We start from the raw sequence: 22,520 nt of genomic DNA, 5'->3' as shown, positions 1-22,520 counted from the left end.
GATGAACCAGTAAAACACTAATTTGCTACAGTATTTTCGAATTGCTACAGTACCCGAAAAGCTACAGTGTTTTCGAAAATCACTATTTGCTACAGTAAAAAACTTGCTACAGTAACTTTGCTACAGTAAATACTATTTCAAAATGAAAATGTATATGTATATACTACGAGACGATGATTTATAGAAGTAAATGACCAAAACACTCGAAAGTTTAAGATACACTTTGAGTGATATAGTTTATTGATAATTTAAGACTATATTTTAACAAAGGTACGAGTCACGAAACGTAAAGAGCCAGTTTTCTCAGCGTATGAATGGACATTTGAAAAACCGGAACCGGGACATAAGTCGCGTGATGACGTACGACTTATCGGAACAAAAATTACAAGTCAACTATGCACGTGAATTTAATATAATATATAATTAATTATATAAATTATATATTATAAATATAATTAATAAATATGTCGACAAGCGTAGGACAAAAATGATTGTGAGCTGGAAAAAGAGGCCATGCGATTGCATGGCCATTGTGCCTCAGACCCATGCGATCGCATGGAGGGCTGGGACAGGCCACATCTATAAATTTGATCGAATTCGCGATTTGTTTCTCACAATTCAATTCACTCTCATCTCTGTCTCTTTATATATACTTATATTATTATTATTATTATTATTATTATTATTATTATTATTATTATTATTATTATTATTATTATTATTATTATTATTAATCTAATTATTATTAGTAATATTATATTATTAGTATTATACATAAAATACTACGATAAGGTTATGTCCAAACGAGTACAAAAATGGTTATCGAGTGAGTCAAAGCTAAGGAAACTATGAGATATAGCTATGGAGGTTATGGGTAATGTTGTGGGTATTATTGGCAAGACAAACCTAGTGTTAATCATCTCCGTTACGTCTACGTACTTTTCTACAATATTGAATCTCAATATTGATACGTTGAGATCTACGGTTATTTGGTAATCAAAGTTTCGGTCACGTTTTGGTGAACGACTTTATATGCTGCGAAGGTGAGTTTCATTTGCTCCATTTTTAATTGCTTTTGCAATCTATATTTTTGGGCTGAGAATACATGCACTTTATTTTAAACGCAATGGATACAAGTACATACTAAATTCTACACCGAGTTTGAACCGAAAATCCCTTAGCTTTGGTAACTAGTAACTGCCGGTTATAAGAACTGGTGGGCGCGAGTAGTTATATATGGATCCATAGGGCTTGACATCCCCGTCTGTTCCAGGTATAGAAACCCTAGCCTGAACTATAAAACAGACGTATGCTATTTGAGTTTAGTACACGTTGGTTTGCGTGTATTGTATATGTTGGTTGCATGTATGTTAAAACAGGGGTACTTATTATAACGTTAAAGTTTAGTTACCAGGGTGCTCAATCTTGTAGAATATTTTGATAAATGTTTCTGGATGAAACAATTGAAATCTTGTGATCCACTTTTATATACAGATTATGCGAAACACTAAAACTATGAACTCATCAACCTTTGTGTTGACACTTGTTAGCATGTTTATTCTCAGGTTCCCTAGAAGTCTTCCGCTGTTTGCTTATATGTTAGACAAGCTATGTGCATGGAGTCTTTCATGGCATATTTTTCAAGGAAACGTTGCATTCACTAAATCATCACCATGTATCTTATTTTGACTGCATTGTCAACGGAAGTACTATTGTAAACTATTATTTACTGTGATTGTCTATATGTAGAAATCATCAGATGTCGAAAACCTTTGATTTAAATATTCATTTATGGTGTGCCTTTTTAAAAGAATGCAATGTTTACAAAACGTATCATATAGAGGTCAAATACCTCGCAATGAAATCGATGAATGACGTGTTCGTCCATATGGATTTGGAGCGATCGTCACAAATCTGCTGTATCATTTCAGTATGGTTTAGCTATATCGTGGCTAGTATATATTATCGATTTTGTTGGGATGTTTTGTAAAATGTGTTTGTTTATTGTATCGGCTTCGTCATTCTTGGGACATACAATTGCCTTTTCTTGGAATTGTAATGTTGTAGGATTATGGAAGAAGCTGTCACCATAAACAAAAGATCTAAGCTTTTCGATCCCGTTGTCATCATCATCTACACAATAAGAATCAGGGATTTCAACCCATGATGTGTTTCTTGGGTCTTCTTCATCGGGGATTCCTATGGTTCCATTGCCGATGTCAAGTAACCATGAAGAAAAATTGGAGATCATTTCTTTTTCAGTTTCGGTCATTCCAGGTTTCGATAAATGCATGTTTTCTGTCAGTTTGAATAACTTAAAGTGAGGCCATAATTTAGAAGAGACTATTGAAGCATCTATAATTTCTGCTTTGTTCCCATGTTTTTCCACAGGAAGTGTTTGACGAAAATCACCGCCAAGAATTAGTGATTTACCACCGAATAATAGATTATCTTTTTCTGTTAAATCCCTAAGAGTCCGATCTAGAGTTTCAAAACAACGACGGTGGTTCATTGGAGCTTCATCCCAAACAATTAAGTCAGTTTGTAGTAGAAGAGATGCAAGCTGGGTTTTCTTTTTTATACTACACACTCATTCATCGGTTAATTCGATTGGGAGTTTGAATTTCGAGTGTGCTGTTTGGCCTGATGGGAGTAGCAAGGAAGCAATGCCTGATGATGCAACAGCTAACACAATCTTCCCTTCTGCTCTCAAAGATGTAATTATTGTCTTCCAAAGGAAAGTTTTTCTTGTACCACCATGGCCATAGACGAATATTAAGGCCTGAGTGTTATTGGAACTTGATTACATTACCAAATCATATATTTGTTTTTGATCACCGTTTATTCTATGCAAAAGGTACGTCCTTTCAGCAGCTAATGCGGCTCTATCATATGATTTTTCTTCCATTATTAAACAGTTTTCTAAGTCGTTAATTAATCTTTGCGGTATTGTTGGTAAACCAAAATCGGCGAGACTCTTGGATTGGTAACTAAGGAGTATCTCTATCTCGTATAAGACATAATGTTCCAGTTCTGGTTCATTTATATGTAGCCTTTGTGAATGCAATTTTGCAGCAGCTTTTAGTGGAATATCATCTGACATTGCTTTCCAGAATTTTCTCCATAGATTTACTGGATTCGAAACGTCGCAGAAGACTAAGATATAACTAAAAAGAGATCTTATTTGAGCAGCGGTTGCAGTAGCATTTGCTTCTTCGATACCTGTTTCCCATTCTTTGTCGTTACCTAACAGACCCATAGCCTCACACACTGCTCGGTATGTATCATATACTATATTGTTGACGGTTCGTAGGTCAACAAAGTTAGTTGAGCCTTTTTTGTGACAGAGAAGCATACGTAAAAAAAATACCTCACCTGCTGAAGGGTGCATATAAGATAAACGGCCAAATGCTCCTTTTCCATTAGGTGATATTTTTTTCCATATTTTAGCATCAGACTGCCAATAGAATTCACTTGGGAAATCAATATAAGTAAGGTGTGAACCGTCTGAATGCTCAGTGTTATAGGTCAACCACTCAATTAGCGTTGTCATCTTTCTTGATGGATCGCTAATAATGGAATGAATAGGTTGCTTGGCGCGATACCTAATTAACTGCATGTTAGGGAGGTGAACTGCTAAAATTTGTACAGCAGGTTCTCTAAAATGAATTGGGAAGTTGAAAATACGCCATGCTGCTTCATGGGGACATATGAATCTCGCGTTTATGAAATTCTGAATTTCATCAACAATTGGAGGTGATGACATTGATGTTTTTCCAGCAGCGGATGAGTTGCTTGTGATATATGCAGCAACCCGATCAGCACCTTTAGAAATGTATTTAAAAAGGTACTTAATTAACATGTTACATCCGCAGTATTCAATGTTGATATGAGCGTGAAAATTTAAGCATAATAGACGGTTATAGGGTACAACGTATGTATTATCAAGGTCCACACCAAACCGTTGTGTCTCAATCCTTGTTCTTCGTCGTGGGTAGTGAACGTAACCGTCCTTATCAAAGAAAGTTTCTTGATTAAATGGTTTTGGAAACTTTTTAGAGCATTTTTTCCCCCGTGTACGCTCATTTTCTTGCATACAGGGCGCCTCTGGATGGGCATCACCACATGGCCAATGAATCATAAGATTGGATATAATTTTGTACCCGCAAAAATCGTCTCGTGGATCGGGTTACTCGGCAGATATGTACTGGTCGATATCAGCTGGCCTTAAAGAAGTTGTTGGATTTGAGACCCACAAAAGCGTGTGACAGTGAGGCAATCCTCTTTTCTGGAACTCAATAGTGTATAGTACTGCTACATAGGAAAAGCAGAAAGTGTAAAAATAATAATATTTATGTTATAGATTTAGGTACGCAGAGATGATAATTTTATAATAAACGGCAGGTGGAAGGGCGGAAGAATTAGAGAAGAAATAATATATAGTGATTGATCACAATATGATAAGAAAAGATATAAGGGGGAAAAAAAAAAGAGTGTTAGATGAATAATAAGGTACTTTAAAAAAAGAAGATTGGTTTTTTTAGAAAAAGGAAAATAAAAGTAAATCTTGAATAGGTACGTAAGAACAAATAACTAATGATAGATTAAATGGTTACCTCCTTTAACCAAGCCAAAAGGTTTTTCTTTTTTCAAGAAAGAAACAAATTGTTTAACCCGCATATGGAAAAGAACGGCGACAATATCAGCACGGTTCGCAGGTGTTAGATAGGGGTAGAAATCCAAGAACCTGCAAATTTCGGGCCACTTTGGGTTACATGTGAAAGTGATAAAAAAATTGAGGATTTTCGATAACACGACATATAGCTAGCGTATCTAGGTAATGGCTATACATGTAGCGTGGACCGCCAGTGAACGATGAAGGTAATATAACACGTGAGCCTACATCGGACCCACTTTAATCACCTCTATCGATTTCGTCGTGAAGACCACTTAGATATTCATTCCGGATATCTTGTTGATTATTTCTAATGTAATCAATTCTGTTGAGTTCAATACAACAGTATGCACCAACAATATATTGTTGGAAAAGACGACCAGAACGTAAGAGCAAACTGTACAGGGACTGCCGTTCGTGAAGCTGGAAGGCATAATACATGTTCATTGTAAGTCGTGTGCGTTTCCTGCTCCTTGTTCCTGCGGGATTTTTTAACGTCATTGTAGGATCAAAACCGGGTTGTCCGTAAACAAAAACCAATGGATACTGTAAAGACATGTAGAATCGATGCAACTTGTTAACCCACTGTGGTATTCCACCCGTCTGCTCGATAATAACATCGTAGTCACCGACAGTTTTAGGACCACTATCAAATACAATTGTACCAACTGTCTCACCTGTCGGCAAATCGTACTGTTTATTACCTACAACTGAGAATAATTTCACATGGAACAAAGGAACATCAACATCCGCCAGTTTATCTCTAGCTGTTCTAAAAAATTTAACTAAATTCTAAATCAGCTGAGAGTCGTTCATCTGCGATACCTCCGAAATGAGACAGTCTGTTTTCGACTTCATGTTCTGTATCATATACATACATTTGCAGGAATCTTGGAGGTTCACCTTCTGACGGACACATGGATCCGATCCAATGATAAATTTGACCAGAAATCCTAAACACATAAGGAGAACGGCCAGTATTAATCGAATCGTCGGCCTTAGCACCAAACGAAGTCATGCTAAACATTTGGTTATACGCGCGTATGTTCTCTAAAAAATGAGTATTAGTCATTAATTCTTTCATAATTTCAGGTGGGTCCGGTTCCTTTGGCACCCACACGCAACCTTGAGAACAACATCCATGGTAACATAAATCATTTACTCGGGAAGTCCACGCAGCTCGTCCCGCATACCAAAAGTTTGCATCGCAATTGTTGCAAACATTATTACAGTCGCCCAAATCTTTATAAAAGGAAGACACACCTATTTAGTAAATGAAAATTACAAAGGTGTTAATAAAACAATAAAAATACCTCAACCAAAAGCTGAAATTTAAAAAAAAAAAATAAATAAATAAATAAATAAGCGCAAGATAGAATACCATCTGAGTTAAATAGGCCAACGTCATGACATATGGGCGATCTGCAAATCGGTGAATTTTCAAGATCCTTTGAAACTGCATGTGAGAATACACAACTATAAGGTTAAAAGACAAAAACTGAAGCAGTAGTAGCAACTGTATCACAATTGATAAAAAAAAAAAAAGACGCCATGCACGTACCCGAAGTAGAGGAACCAATATTCTCAAATCCCGATGTATTAGACAGGAGATCATCAGAAGGGATTAAAAAAGGCCATTCGGAAGATGAACCGGTTAGTAGATGACGACGACGTAGCATATTTCTAGCCGACAACTGTTCTGAAGAAAGCAGAGACGTCTTTCTCTCTAAACTATCATCTCTAATAGCCTGTTCTCGAGTGTTTTGATCAACTACTAATCGCCTTTGGCATTTTTTAGGTGGCATTTTAATTTTATTTGACAGCACAGACAACCCGAACGAACACGATTTCAAAAAAGATATATTTTAATATTTGTTGACTACTGGCCAACGGGAAAAAAAAAAAGTAAAAACAAAGAAGAAGAAAAAAAAACCCTGCAAATTCAAGTGGAACTAAAGTGACATCTATGTAGAAGACATTAAGAGAGTGTAGCTAACAACATACAAACTGCTAACATCAATTGACATTATCTTTGTGAAATCGTCGACATGAATTATTGACACGTTATTTTTTTAATTGTACATTAGTCTTGGTATCATATTAGTTATGAATGTGGTGTATAAAATTTGTTTATTAATAGTGGTTACTTATGTATAGATCATATAGTTTTGCTTGATTGTTGAATTAACAAATACTAAAAGGATGGTAGGTGTATGTTTATGTTGTCTGAGTACCTCCAAATGACATTCCACCGTCTGTATATCTAACCTATTTTCAATTCGTATTTAACCCTTATATGTCCACAGTCCTCTCGGTACACATCAACATCATCTCTTCTATTTTACTTTTTTACTTATAACCTCCTTTATAATTCATTATGAAAATCAAGCATTCCCTTTACAACAAATTCATTCACAACATGTAAGCAATTTTTTCCCAAACCCTAAATGTACTTTGGCATGTAACAATTCGTATAATACAAATATTTCCTAAACCCTAAGTATAGTCTTGTATGTAACAATTCCTAGGATAGGTTCTTCAAGCTCTAAATCATTAATAACCACAAAGAGCCTACATATGGGTACATTTAATGAAAGAGAAAAACATTTGAAAGAAATCATACAAAATAATCAAACTGAATACAACAATGCAAAGTGTAAACAGACGGCAGAAGGTATTAAAAAAAAAATCTACGTACCTGTGAAGGAGGAAAGCTGGATGTAGACGGCAGATGTGCTAGTAATATGTAAATGTAAATGTATGTAAATGTACTATATATATAATTTATTTATATCTATGATAAGTTTATATCTCTAACAGATCAATCAATATTTTAAGTTATAAAATGGAGCTACCTAAATAATTTATTGATGGTAAGAATAAACAAGAATCTTGTTTCGTCTACGGGTGTAATTGTGTAAATAAGCTGTGAGCTATTGAATTTTTTTTCAAAATGTTTTTTTTAGAGTAATTACAGAAATTGTTTTTCAAACAAAAAATTTACAGAAATAGGTAAACCGATCATTCGTTTGCCGGTTTGTCAGTTTACACACCAAACCGACATTTCATTTGCTGGTTTTGCTCCACGTAGCCCTAATCGTACCAATTCTGGTTGTTTCTGACATGATACTGTAAATCGACAAATGAAATGCCAGTTTGAACCCCTGTATGTCACCTATTTTTTTAGTTTTTTCAGTCTATTATTTATTGTTCTCCTGTTTTTTCAGCCTATTATTACTGCAAAGCTGCAACCTATCATGTCATAGTTTGAATATGAATTTGAATTTGCTAGAAAAATATTGTATTTATAGAGTTAAAAGTGAAATCAATTAATCTCAAAACCATTACCATTACATGTTTCTTTAATCACTAAAACACTAAAACACCTCATATTACTAAAACACTAAAACACCATTATATTCATCACATACAATAGCTTAATTTACTGGTTTTATGGTTCATTTTATTTGGGGAGGTAGAGTTACATTTCAAAATGGGTGGTTAACTGGTGATGAAACATCACTTAGAACCAGTTTTCCACTATACCAAAAGATTAATTGCATGCAGTTAAACGAAATGGCTTATAAATGTGGGGGTGCTGATCCAAGAACACATACGTTGAAGATGATTATGTGGAATGAGTACTTCGGCAATGGGTGTCTGACTGAAATTCACGACGATAATTCTTTGGAATCAACGTTTTTTTGCTGGTCAAAATTCACATTACATTGGTCAAATTGAAATTCAGTTTGAGCAAGTCTTTTTGACACAACGATCCGGTTTTGTAGATCAGTTACATAGTTTAATTCAGTCTTCTCAAGTTACACAAACCGGGGGCGGTGGTGCATCCACATCTCAATCAAGAGGGGTCTTTGTAGATGAAGATGAAGTGGTGACTGAAGAACAAAATGAAGAAGTAAATTCCGATGATGGTGCGTCAATAACGAGTGAAGGTTCGGTAGAGAATTATAGTGTTGAAGGTGATATATCTGAAGATGATCAAAACGTGATCGAGAGGCCGATCCAACCTACCGTGAACCATCATTTCGGGCTTCTTAATGTTGAAGACGATTCTGATCGACCTGCGTTCGATGAGGATGACGGGCTAGGATGGGATTGTTATAAAGATGATGGTGTAATTAGAAGACGAATGGTTTTTAGAAATAAAGAAGAACTTATATCCGCTGTTAGGAACTGAAATATCGATCGACATAGAGAAATGTTTGTTGAAGATACTAGGCCAAGTTATTATAAAGCAATTTATTACACAGACAGTCCTCATTAATATGGTCCAAATCAAATTAGACGATGTCCTTGGATGGTAGCTGCTACAATGAAAAATAAGGATCGTGTGTGGAAAAGTACAAATTGGTTTAATCGACACATTTGTTATGGAAACGTGCAAGGTAACAACAATCATTGCTTAACCTCCAATATAATTGCTACTGATATTATATCTTTTATTAGTCAAGATATTTCCTATGAGGTTAAACACGTCCAAACTCACGTAGAAAAAGTTTGGAAAGTGGATATACCTTACGCCAAGGCTTGGAATTCTAGCCGTAGTGCAATAGAACGTTTGTTTGGAACTTGGCAAAGCAACTTGGCAGAATTGCCCAGAAATTTCGATGAATTGCTTCACACCAATCCGGATACAATTGTTCGATGGGTGTTTGGCTCTCAAGTAGAATATGGTGTCCGCACATTCAAATATGTATTCTGGGCATTTGTGTAGTGACCCGAACTTTTCCATGTTTATATATATTAATTGAGATTGATATTTACATGATTAAATGTTTCCAACATGTTAAGCAATCAAACTTGTTAAGACTTGATTAATTGAAATATGTTTCATATAGACAATTGACCACCCAAGTTGATCGGTAATTCACGAACGTTAAAACTTGTAAAAACTATATGATGACATATATATGGATATATATATATAGTTAACATGATACTATGATAAGAAAACATATCATAAAGTATATTAACAATGAACTACATATGTAAAAACAAGACTACTAACTTAATGATTTTTAAACGAGACATATATGTAACGATTATCGTTGTAAAGACATTTAATGTATATATATCATATTAAGAGATATTCATACATGATAATATCATGATAATATAATAATTTAAAATCTCATTTGATATTATAAACATTGGGTTAACAACATTTAACAAGATCGTTAACCTAAAGGTTTCAAAACAACACTTACATGTAACGACTAACGATGACTTAACGACTCAGTTAAAATGTATATACATGTAGTGTTTTAATATGTATTTATACACTTTTGAAAGACTTCAATACACTTATCAAAATACTTCTACTTAACAAAAATGCTTACAATTACATCCTCGTTCAGTTTCATCAACAATTCTACTCGTATGCACCCGTATTCGTACTCGTACAATACACAGCTTTTAGATGTATGTACTATTGGTATATACACTCCAATGATCAGCTCTTAGCAGCCCATGTGAGTCACCTAACACATGTGGGAACCATCATTTGGCAACTAGCATGAAATATCTCATAAAATTACAAAAATATGAGTAATCATTCATGACTTATTTACATGAAAACAAAATTACATATCCTTTATATCTAATCCATACACCAACGACCAAAAACACCTACAAACACTTTCATTCTTCAATTTTCTTCATCTAATTGATCTCTCTCAAGTTCTATCTTCAAGTTCTAAGTGTTCTTCATAAATTCCAAAAGTTCTAGTTTCATAAAATCAAGAATACTTTCAAGTTTGCTAGCTCACTTCCAATCTTGTAAGGTGATCATCCAACCTCAAGAAATCTTTGTTTCTTACAGTAGGTTATCATTCTAATACAAGGTAATAATCATATTCAAACTTTGGTTCAATTTCTATAACTATAACAATCTTATTTCAAGTGATGATCTTACTTGAACTTGTTTTCGTGTCATGATTCTGCTTCAAGAACTTCGAGCCATCCAAGGATCCATTGAAGCTAGATCCATTTTTCTCTTTTCCAGTAGGTTTATCCAAGGAAATTAAGGTAGTAATGATGTTCATAACATCATTCGATTCATACATATAAAGCTATCTTATTCGAAGGTTTAAACTTGTAATCACTAGAACATAGTTTAGTTAATTCTAAACTTGTTCGCAAACAAAAGTTAATCCTTCTAACTTGACTTTTAAAATCAACTAAACACATGTTCTATATCTATATGATATGCTAACTTAATGATTTAAAACCTGGAAACACGAAAAACACCGTAAAACCGGATTTACGCCGTCGTAGTAACACCGCGGGCTGTTTTGGGTTAGTTAATTAAAAACTATGATAAACTTTGATTTAAAAGTTGTTATTCTGAGAAAATGATTTTTATTATGAACATGAAACTATATCCAAAAATTATGGTTAAACTCAAAGTGGAAGTATGTTTTCTAAAATGGTCATCTAGACGTCGTTCTTTCGACTGAAATGACTACCTTTACAAAAACGACTTGTAACTTATTTTTCCGACTATAAACCTATACTTTTTCTGTTTAGATTCATAAAATAGAGTTCAATATGAAACCATAGCAATTTGATTCACTCAAAACGGATTTAAAATGAAGAAGTTATGGGTAAAACAAGATTGGATAATTTTTCTCATTTTAGCTACGTGAAAATTGGTAACAAATCTATTCCAACCATAACTTAATCAACTTGTATTGTATATTATGTAATCTTGAGATACCATAGACACGTATACAATGTTTCGACCTATCATGTCGACACATCTATATATATTTCGGAACAACCATAGACACTCTATATGTGAATGTTGGAGTTAGCTATACAGGGTTGAGGTTGATTCCAAAATATATATAGTTTGAGTTGTGATCAATACTGAGATACGTATACACTGGGTCGTGGATTGATTCAAGATAATATTTATCGATTTATTTCTGTACATCTAACTATGGACAACTAGTTATAGGTTACTAACGAGGACAGCTGACTTAATAAACTTAAAACATCAAAATATATTAAAAGTGTTGTAAATATATTTTGAACATACTTTAATATATATGTATATATTGTTATAGGTTCGTGAATCAACAGTGGCCAAGTCTTACTTCCCGACGAAGTAAAAATCTGTGAAAGTGAGTTATAGTCCCACTTTTAAAATCTAATATTTTTGGGATGAGAATACATGCAGGTTTTATAAATGATTTACAAAATAGACACAAGTACGTGAAACTACATTCTATGGTTGAATTATCGAAATCGAATATGCCCCTTTTTATTAAGTCTGGTAATCTAAGAATTAGGGAACAGACACCCTAATTGACGCGAATCCTAAAGATAGATCTATTGGGCCTAACAAACCCCATCCAAAGTACCGGATGCTTTAGTACTTCGAAATTTATATCATATCCGAAGGGTGTCCCGGAATGATGGGGATATTCTTATATATGCATCTTGTTATTGTCGGTTACCAGGTGTTCACCATATGAATGATTTTTATCTCTATGTATGGGATGTGTATTGAAATATGAAATCTTGTGGTCTATTGTTACAATTTGATATATATAGGTTAAACCTATAACTCACCAACATTTTTGTTGACGTTTAAAGCATGTTTATTCTCAGGTGAATATTAAGAGCTTCCGCTGTTGCATACTAAAATAAGGACAAGATTTGGAGTCCATGTTTGTATGATATTGTGTAAAAACTGCATTCAAGAAACTGATTTCGATGTAACATATTTGTATTGTAAACCATTATGTAATGGTCGTGTGTAAACAGGATATTTTAGATTATCATTATTTGATAATCTACGTAAAGCTTTTTAAACCTTTATTTATGAAATAAAGGTTATGGTTTGTTTTAAAAATGAATGCAGTCTTTGAAAAACGTCTCATATAGAGGTCAAAACCTCGCAACGAAATCAATTAATATGGAACGTTTTTAATCAATAAGAACGGGACATTTCAGTTGGTATCCGAGCGTTGGTCTTAGAGAACCAGAAAATTTGCATTAGTGTGTCTTATCGAGTTTGTTAGGATGCATTAGTGAGTCTGGACTTCGACCGTGTTTTCTTTAAAAATGATTGCTTAACATTTTTGTTGGAAACTATATATTTTTAACATATGAATATTATGTGATATATTAATCTCTTAACGTGTTTGATATTATGTGATAGATGTCTATCTCTAGAACAAGTCCCAGTGACTCACCTAATAATAATGAAGAGTCAAATGTAAATTGGAATGATTTGTGGACTGATTCACAAGTTCCCGAAGAGGAACCGGAAGAAGAGTCGGAACCGGAAGAAGAATCGGAACCGGAAGAAGAATCGGAACCGGATGAAGAAATAGAACCGGTGGGGGAAATAATAAAACGGTTAAGTAAAAGAAAATCCTCAACCAACCGACCAAAGTTAATTATGGTCAATGGTGTTTCCGCCAAGGAAGCAAAATATTGGGAGGATTACCAATTCTCCGATGAATCGGATTCCGACGAGAATTCCGATGATGTTATAGAAATTACCCCAACTGAATTTAAAAAAGGCAAAAGAAAATAATAAGGGAAAGGGCATAAAAATAGAGAAATCTAATTCCAACCCCGATGAACTTTATATGTATCGTCAACCCCCGAAGTCCTTAAGTTGTAACAATGACCCGGGAACCTCTAAACCACCAGGTTTTTCTAAACCAATGTGGACAACGACGGCTCGTATTAGGGGAACATCATATATCCCTAGAAACTTGGCAAAACGAACCAAAACCGAAGAAGAAGAAACGAGCGAGTCGGAATAAGATAGTTGTATTCGTGTGGTGTAATATATGTAATATAGTGTTCTTATGCTTTATGATATATGTAAAAATTGCTTGTATTAATAAGTATTTTTTTATGAATCTAACTCTTGTCTATTTTACAGTTTAAAAACACAAAATGGATAGACAACCCAATATTTTAAGAGACCTACCCGGAGACATGATTGATGAAATCTTGTCTAGAGTCGGCCAGAATTCTTCGGCACAACTATTTAAGGCGAGATCAGTTTGTAAGACATTCGAAGAACGTTCCAAGAATGTCTTGGTTTATAAGAGACTTTCGTTTGAAAGATGGGGAATATCACATTGGGAAACCCATAAGTTACGATGTGTTTACTTTGACGCATATATTGCGGGGAACCCAAATGCTATTTTACGCAACGGGTTAAGAAATTATTTTGACTCAATATATCCGAATATTGGACTTCGTGATTTAGAAAAAGCGGCTAACATGCAACATAAAGAAGCATGTTATGCTTACGGATTAGTAATGTTCGCTTCTCACCAAAGTGAGAACAAGAACATCGGGCTACAACTATTAAACAAAACTTTTCCACAAGTGACGGAGTCGGTAATTGGGGTAAGAAATGAGGTTTTTAGATTATTACGGGACTGTTGGACATTACGTAACCCTCGTCCCTTTGATGACGTTACAACACGCTGTCTTATCAACGGCCATAACGGTTATGTTGCACAAGACCAAGGATGGGAAGTAGTCCTAGTAAAACCAGAATGCATGACTTGTTTCTGGACGTATGAATTACGTGTCTTTATTGCCTTTGCTGAACGACTTGTGTACTAGCTAGAATTGTCTTTACAACTATCTTGTATCAAAGTTATTGTGTGCTATATTTCATGCTTTATGTAAAATAAGCGGTATTGTAAGTTTGTAAAATATTGTATAAAAGTTTGAACGCGAAATATTATTATAATCAGTTTTTCATATAGAATTGTAGTAGTTGAATTGTATATTAGCTACTAAGTATGAACTTAACGGGTAGGTACTACCCGAATTTAAACTTATAAAACGCTAATATGAAGAAAAAGCTTTTATAAATGAGTTCATATTATGCTACGAAATACTATTAACTACTCTTAATATTCTGTATGATTAACTTGTTCCATTTAACTATTTTGAAGGAAATGGCACCGACTACTCGACACACCGTGAATATGAATGAAGAGGAATTCCGTACTTTTCTAGCTTCAAACATAGCAGCAGTACAGGCTGCGCTACATACCAACAATAACCTTGGATCTAGCAGTACAGGAAATCGTGTAGGATGCACCTACAAAGAATTCACTGCCTGCAAACCTTTGGAATTTGATGGAACCGAAGGACCGTTCGGATTGAAACGGTGGACCGAGAAGGTTGAATCGGTGTTTGCCATAAGTAAGTGTACTGAAGAGGACAAAGTGAAGTACGCTACGCATACCTTCACAGGTTCTGCGTTAACATGGTGGAATACCTATCTAGAGCAAGTGGGACAAGATGATGCGTACGCACTACCGTGGTCAGCATTCAAGCACTTGATGAACGAGAAGTACCGTCCCAGAACCGAGGTCAATAAGCTCAAGACAGAACTTAGAGGGTTACGAACCCAAGGATTTGATATTACCACGTACGAAAGACGATTCACAGAATTGTGCCTATTGTGTCCGGGAGCATTCGAAGATGAGGAAGAGAAGATCGACGCGTTTGTGAAAGGATTACCGGAAAGAATCCAAGAAGATATAAGTTCACACGAGCCCGCCTCCATACAACAGGCATGTAGAATGGCTCACAAACTAGTGAACCAGATTGAAGAAAGAATTAAAGAACAGACTGCTGAAGAGGCCAATGTGAAGCAAGTCAAAAGAAAGTGGGAGGAAAACGGTGATAAGAATCACCAATACAACAACAACAGCAATTACAACAATAATCGCAACAATTATCCCAACAATCGCAACATCAATCGCAACTACAACAAACGGCCCAACAACAACAACAATAACAGCAACTACAACAATAATCCCAACAACAATAATAACCGCAACAACAACAACAATCAGAAGCAGCTATGCCAAAGGTGTGAAAAGAATCACTCGGGGTTCTGCACCAAATTTTGCAACAAGTGTAAAAGAAATGGTCATAGCGCGGCGAAGTGTGAGGTCTACGGACCAGGGGTTAATAGAACGAAAGGAACAAATGGTGTCGGAACGAGTAATGGCGGAGCAAGTAGTGTCGGAGCAAGTTATGCCAATGTAGTTTGTTATAAATGTGGAAAACCAGGCCACATTATTAGAAATTGCCCGAACCAGGAGAACACGAATGGACAAGGCCGTGGAAGAGTTTTCAATATTAATGCGGTAGAGGCACAGGAAGACCCGGAGCTTGTTACGGGTACGTTTCTTATTGACAATAAATCTGCTTACGTTTTATTTGATTCGGGTGCGGATAGAAGCTATATGAGTAGAGATTTTTGTGCTAAATTAAGTTGTCCATTGACGCCTTTGGATAGTAAATTTTTACTCGAATTAGCAAATGGTAAATTAATTTCAGCAGATAATATATGTCGGAATCGAGAAATTAAACTGGTTAGCGAAACATTTAAGATTGATTTGATACCAGTAGAGTTAGGGAGTTTTGATGTGATAATCGGTATGGACTGGTTGAAAGAAGTGAAAGCGGAGATCGTTTGTTACAAAAATGCAATTCGCATTATACGAGAAAAAGGAAAACCCTTAATGGTGTACGGAGAAAAGGGCAACACGAAGCTACATCTTATTAGTAATTTGAAGGCACAAAAACTAATAAGAAAAGGTTGCTATGCTGTTCTAGCACACGTCGAGAAAGTACAAACTGAAGAAAAGAGCATCAATGATGTTCCCATTGCAAAAGAAATTCCCGATGTATTTCCGAAAGAATTACCGGGATTACCCCCACATCGATCCGTTGAATTTCAAATAGATCTTGTACCAGGAGCTGCACCAATAGCTCGCGCTCCTTACAGACTCGCACCCAGCGAGATGAAAGAACTGCAAAGCCAATTACAAGAACTTTTAGAGCGTGGTTTCATTCGACCAAGCACATCACCGTGGGGAGCTCCTGTTTTGTTTGTCAAGAAGAAAGATGGTACATTCAGGTTGTGTATCGACTACCGAGAGTTGAACAAACTTACCATCAAGAACCGCTACCCACTACCGAGAATCGACGACTTATTTGATCAACTACAAGGCTCGTCCGTTTATTCAAAGATTGACTTACGTTCCGGGTATCATCAAATGCGGGTGAAAGAAGATGATATTCCAAAGACTGCTTTCAGAACACGTTACGGTCATTACGAGTTTATGGTCATGCCGTTTGGTTTAACTAATGCACCAGCTGTGTTCATGGACCTTATGAACCGAGTGTGTGGACCATACCTTGACAAGTTTGTCATTGTTTTCATTGATGACATACTTATTTATTCAAAGAATGACCAAGAACACGGTGAACATTTGAGAAAGGTGTTAGAAGTATTGAGGAAGGAAGAATTGTACGCTAAGTTTTCAAAGTGTGCATTTTGGTTGGAAGAAGTTCAATTCCTCGGTCACATAGTGAACAAAGAAGGTATTAAGGTGGATCCGGCAAAGATAGAAACTGTTGAAAAGTGGGAAACCCCGAAAACTCCGAAACACATACGCCAGTTTTTTAGGACTAGCTGGTTACTATAGAAGGTTCATCCAAGACTTTTCCAGAATAGCAAAACCCTTGACTGCATTAACGCATAAAGGGAAGAAATTTGAATGGAATGATGAACAAGAGAAAGCGTTTCAGTTATTGAAGAAAAAGCTAACTACGGCACCTATATTGTCATTGCCTGAAGGGAATGATGATTTTGTGATTTATTGTGATGCATCAAAGCAAGGTCTCGGTTGTGTATTAATGCAACGAACGAAGGTGATTGCTTATGCGTCTAGACAATTGAAGATTCACGAACAAAATTATACGACGCATGATTTGGAATTAGGCGCGGTTGTTTTTGCATTAAAGACTTGGAGGCACTACTTATATGGGGTCAAAAGTATTATATATACCGACCACAAAAGTCTTCAACACATATTTAATCAGAAACAACTGAATATGAGGCAGCGTAGGTGGATTGAATTATTGAATGATTACGACTTTGAGATTCGTTACCACCCGGGGAAGGCAAATGTGGTAGCCGATGCCTTGAGCAGGAAGGACATAGAACCCATTCGAGTAAAATCTATGAATATAATGATTCATAATAACATTACTACTCAAATAAAGGAGGCGCAACAAGGAGTTTTAAAAGAGGGAAATTTAAAGGATGAAATACCCAAAGGATCGGAGAAGCATCTTAATATTCGGGAAGACGGAACCCGGTATAGGGCTGAAAGGATTTGGGTACCAAAATTTGGAGATATGAGAGAAATGGTACTTAGAGAAGCTCATAAAACCAGATACTCAATACATCCTGGAACGGGGAAGATGTACAAGGATCTCAAGAAACATTTTTGGTGGCCGGGTATGAAAGCCGATGTTGCTAAATACGTAGGAGAATGTTTGACGTGTTCTAAGGTCAAAGCTGAGCATTAGAAACCATCAGGTCTACTTCAACAACCCGAAATCCCGGAATGGAAATGGGAAAACATTACCATGGATTTCATCACTAAATTGCCAAGGACTGCAAGTGGTTTTGATACTATTTGGGTAATAGTTGATCGTCTCACCAAATCAGTACACTTCCTACCAATAAGAGAAGATGACAAGATGGAGAAGTTAGCACGACTGTATTTGAAGGAAGTCGTCTCCAGACATGGAATACCAATCTCTATTATCTCTGATAGGGATGGCAGATTTATTTCAAGATTCTGGCAGACATTACAGCAAGCATTAGGAACTCGTCTAGACATGAGTACTGCCTATCATCCACAAACTGATGGGCAAAGCGAAAGGACGATACAAACGCTTGAAGACATGCTACGAGCATGTGTTATTGATTTCGGAAACAGTTGGGATCGACATCTACCGTTAGCAGAATTTTCCTACAACAACAGCTACCATTCAAGCATTGAGATGGCGCCGTTTGAAGCACTTTATGGTAGAAAGTGCAGGTCTCCGATTTGTTGGAGTGAAGTGGGGGATAGACAGATTACGGGTCCGGAAATTATACAAGAAACTACCGAGAAGATCATCCAAATTCAACAACGGTTGAAAACCGCCCAAAGTCGACAAAAGAGCTACGCTGACATTAAAAGAAAAGATATAGAATTTGAAATTGGAGAGATGGTCATGCTTAAAGTTGCACCTTGGAAAGGCGTTGTTCGATTTGGTAAACGAGGGAAATTAAATCCAAGGTATATTGGACCATTCAAGATTATTGATCGTGTCGGACCAGTAGCTTACCGACTAGAGTTACCTCAACAACTCGCGGCTGTACATAACACTTTCCACGTCTCGAATTTAAAGAAATGTTTTGCTAAAGAAGATCTCACTATTCCGTTAGATGAAATCCAAATCAACGAAAAACTTCAATTCATCGAAGAACCCGTCGAAATAATGGATCGTGAGGTTAAAAGACTTAAGCAAAACAAGATACCAATTGTTAAGGTTCGATGGAATGCTCGTAGAGGACCCGAGTTCACCTGGGAGCGTGAAGATCAGATGAAGAAGAAATACCCGCATCTATTTCCAGAAGATTCGTCAACACCTTCAACAGCTTAAAATTTCGGGACGAAATTTATTTAACGGGTAGGTACTGTAGTGACCCGAACTTTTCCATGTTTATATATATTAATTGAGATTGATATTTACATGATTAAATGTTTCCAACATGTTAAGCAATCAAACTTGTTAAGACTTGATTAATTGAAATATGTTTCATATAGACAATTGACCACCCAAGTTGATCGGTAATTCACGAACGTTAAAACTTGTAAAAACTATATGATGACATATATATGGATATATATATATATATAGTTAACATGATACTATGATAAGAAAACATATCATAAAGTATATTAACAATGAACTACATATGTAAAAACAAGACTACTAACTTAATGATTTTTAAACGAGACATATATGTAACGATTATCGTTGTAAAGACATTTAATGTATATATATCATATTAAGAGATATTCATACATGATAATATCATGATAATATAATAATTTAAAATCTCATTTGATATTATAAACATTGGGTTAACAACATTTAACAAGATCGTTAACCTAAAGGTTTCAAAACAACACTTACATGTAACGACTAACGATGACTTAACGACTCAGTTAAAATGTATATACATGTAGTGTTTTAATATGTATTTATACACTTTTGAAAGAATTCAATACACTTATCAAAATACTTCTACTTAACAAAAATGCTTACAATTACATCCTCGTTCAGTTTCATCAACAATTCTACTCGTATGCACCCGTATTCGTACTCGTACAATACACAGCTTTTAGATGTATGTACTATTGGTATATACACTCCAATTATCAGCTCTTAGCAGCCCATGTGAGTCACCTAACACATGTGGGAACCATCATTTGGCAACTAGCATGAAATATCTCATAAAATTACAAAAATATGAGTAATCATTCATGACTTATTTACATGAAAACAAAATTACATATCCTTTATATCTAATCCATACACCAACGACCAAAAACACCTACAAACACTTTCATTCTTCAATTTTCTTCATCTAATTGATCTCTCTCAAGTTCTATCTTCAAGTTCTAAGTGTTCTTCATAAATTCCAAAAGTTCTAGTTTCATAAAATCAAGAATACTTTCAAGTTTGCTAGCTCACTTCCAATCTTGTAAGGTGATCATACAACCTCAAGAAATCTTTGTTTCTTACAGTAGGTTATCATTCTAATACAAGGTAATAATCATATTCAAACTTTGGTTCAATTTCTATAACTATAACAATCTTATTTCAAGTGATGATCTTACTTGAACTTGTTTTCGTGTCATGATTCTGCTTCAAGAACTTCGAGCCATCCAAGGATCCATTGAAGCTAGATCCATTTTTCTCTTTTCCAGTAGGTTTATCCAAGGAAATTAAGGTAGTAATGATGTTCATAACATCATTCGATTCATACATATAAAGCTATCTTATTCGAAGGTTTAAACTTGTAATCACTAGAACATAGTTTAGTTAATTCTAAACTTGTTCGCAAACAAAAGTTAATCCTTCTAACTTGACTTTTAAAATCAACTAAACACATGTTCTATATCTATATGATATGCTAACTTAATGATTTAAAACCTGGAAACACGAAAAACACCGTAAAACCGGATTTACGCCGTCGTAGTAACACCGCGGGCTGTTTTGGGTTAGTTAATTAAAAACTATGATAAACTTTGATTTAAAAGTTGTTATTCTGAGAAAATGATTTTTATTATGAACATGAAACTATATCCAAAAATTATGGTTAAACTCAAAGTGGAAGTATGTTTTCTAAAATGGTCATCTAGACGTCGTTCTTTCGACTGAAATGACTACCTTTACAAAAACGACTTGTAACTTATTTTTCCGACTATAAACCTATACTTTTTCTGTTTAGATTCATAAAATATAGTTCAATATGAAACCATAGCAATTTGATTCACTCAAAACGGATTTAAAATGAAGAAGTTATGGGTAAAACAAGATTGGATAATTTTTCTCATTTTAGCTACGTGAAAATTGGTAACAAATCTATTCCAACCATAACTTAATCAACTTGTATTGTATATTATGTAATCTTGAGATACCATAGACACGTATACAATGTTTCGACCTATCATGTCGACACATCTATATATATTTCGGAACAACCATAGACACTCTATATGTGAATGTTGGAGTTAGCTATACAGGGTTGAGGTTGATTCCAAAATATATATAGTTTGAGTTGTGATCAATACTGAGATACGTATACACTGGGTCGTGGATTGATTCAAGATAATATTTATCGATTTATTTCTGTACATCTAACTATGGACAACTAGTTATAGGTTACTAACGAGGACAGCTGACTTAATAAACTTAAAACATCAAAATATATTAAAAGTGTTGTAAATATATTTTGAACATACTTTAATATATATGTATATATTGTTATAGGTTCGTGAATCAACAGTGGCCAAGTCTTACTTCCCGACGAAGTAAAAATCTGTGAAAGTGAGTTATAGTCCCACTTTTAAAATCTAATATTTTTGGGATGAGAATACATGCAGGTTTTATAAATGATTTACAAAATAGACACAAGTACGTGAAACTACATTCTATGGTTGAATTATCGAAATCGAATATGCCCCTTTTTATTAAGTCTGGTAATCTAAGAATTAGGGAACAGACACCCTAATTGACGTGAATCCTAAAGATAGATCTATTGGGCCTAACAAACCCCATCCAAAGTACCGGATGCTTTAGTACTTCGAAATTTATATCATATCCGAAGGGTGTCCCGGAATGATGGGGATATTCTTATATATGCATCTTGTTATTGTCGGTTACCAGGTGTTCACCATATGAATGATTTTTATCTCTATGTATGGGATGTGTATTGAAATATGAAATCTTGTGGTCTATTGTTACGATTTGATATATATAGGTTAAACCTATAACTCACCAACATTTTTGTTGACGTTTAAAGCATGTTTATTCTCAGGTGAATATTAAGAGCTTCCGCTGTTGCATACTAAAATAAGGACAAGATTTGGAGTCCATGTTTGTATGATATTGTGTAAAAACTGCATTCAAGAAACTGATTTCGATGTAACATATTTGTATTGTAAACCATTATGTAATGGTCGTGTGTAAACAGGATATTTTAGATTATCATTATTTGATAATCTACGTAAAGCTTTTTAAACCTTTATTTATGAAATAAAGGTTATGGTTTGTTTTAAAAATGAATGCAGTCTTTGAAAAACGTCTCATATAGAGGTCAAAACCTCGCAACGAAATCAATTAATATGGAACGTTTTTAATCAATAAGAACGGGACATTTCAATTTGGCCCCTCTTTT

General features: G+C 35.0%; 2 protein-coding genes across 2 annotated transcripts; both read right to left on the bottom strand.

Annotated features, from left to right (window-relative positions):
• Positions 1-1,927: 1,927 nt before the first annotated feature.
• On the bottom strand, positions 1,928-2,512 carry LOC139855020 (uncharacterized). The gene has a single exon (XM_071844281.1). It carries the CDS (start codon positions 2,510-2,512, stop codon positions 1,928-1,930), a length of 585 nt encoding a protein of 194 aa, XP_071700382.1.
• Positions 2,513-2,590: 78 nt separating this feature from the next.
• LOC139855019 (uncharacterized) lies at positions 2,591-4,141 on the bottom strand. The gene is made up of 2 exons (XM_071844280.1): positions 2,813-4,141; positions 2,591-2,728 (listed from the first exon to the last, which is right to left on the bottom strand). Exons 1-2 carry the CDS (start codon positions 4,139-4,141, stop codon positions 2,591-2,593), a joined length of 1,467 nt encoding a protein of 488 aa, XP_071700381.1.
• Between the last annotated feature and the right edge of the window lie 18,379 nt (positions 4,142-22,520).

The sequence above is a fragment of the Rutidosis leptorrhynchoides genome, chromosome 6 (genome assembly GCF_046630445.1).
Source record: "Rutidosis leptorrhynchoides isolate AG116_Rl617_1_P2 chromosome 6, CSIRO_AGI_Rlap_v1, whole genome shotgun sequence".
Classification (NCBI taxonomy): domain Eukaryota; kingdom Viridiplantae; phylum Streptophyta; class Magnoliopsida; order Asterales; family Asteraceae; genus Rutidosis; species Rutidosis leptorrhynchoides.
The sequence above is the reverse complement of the archived record's forward strand: the minus strand, read 5'-3'. Positions and strand labels throughout refer to the sequence as shown.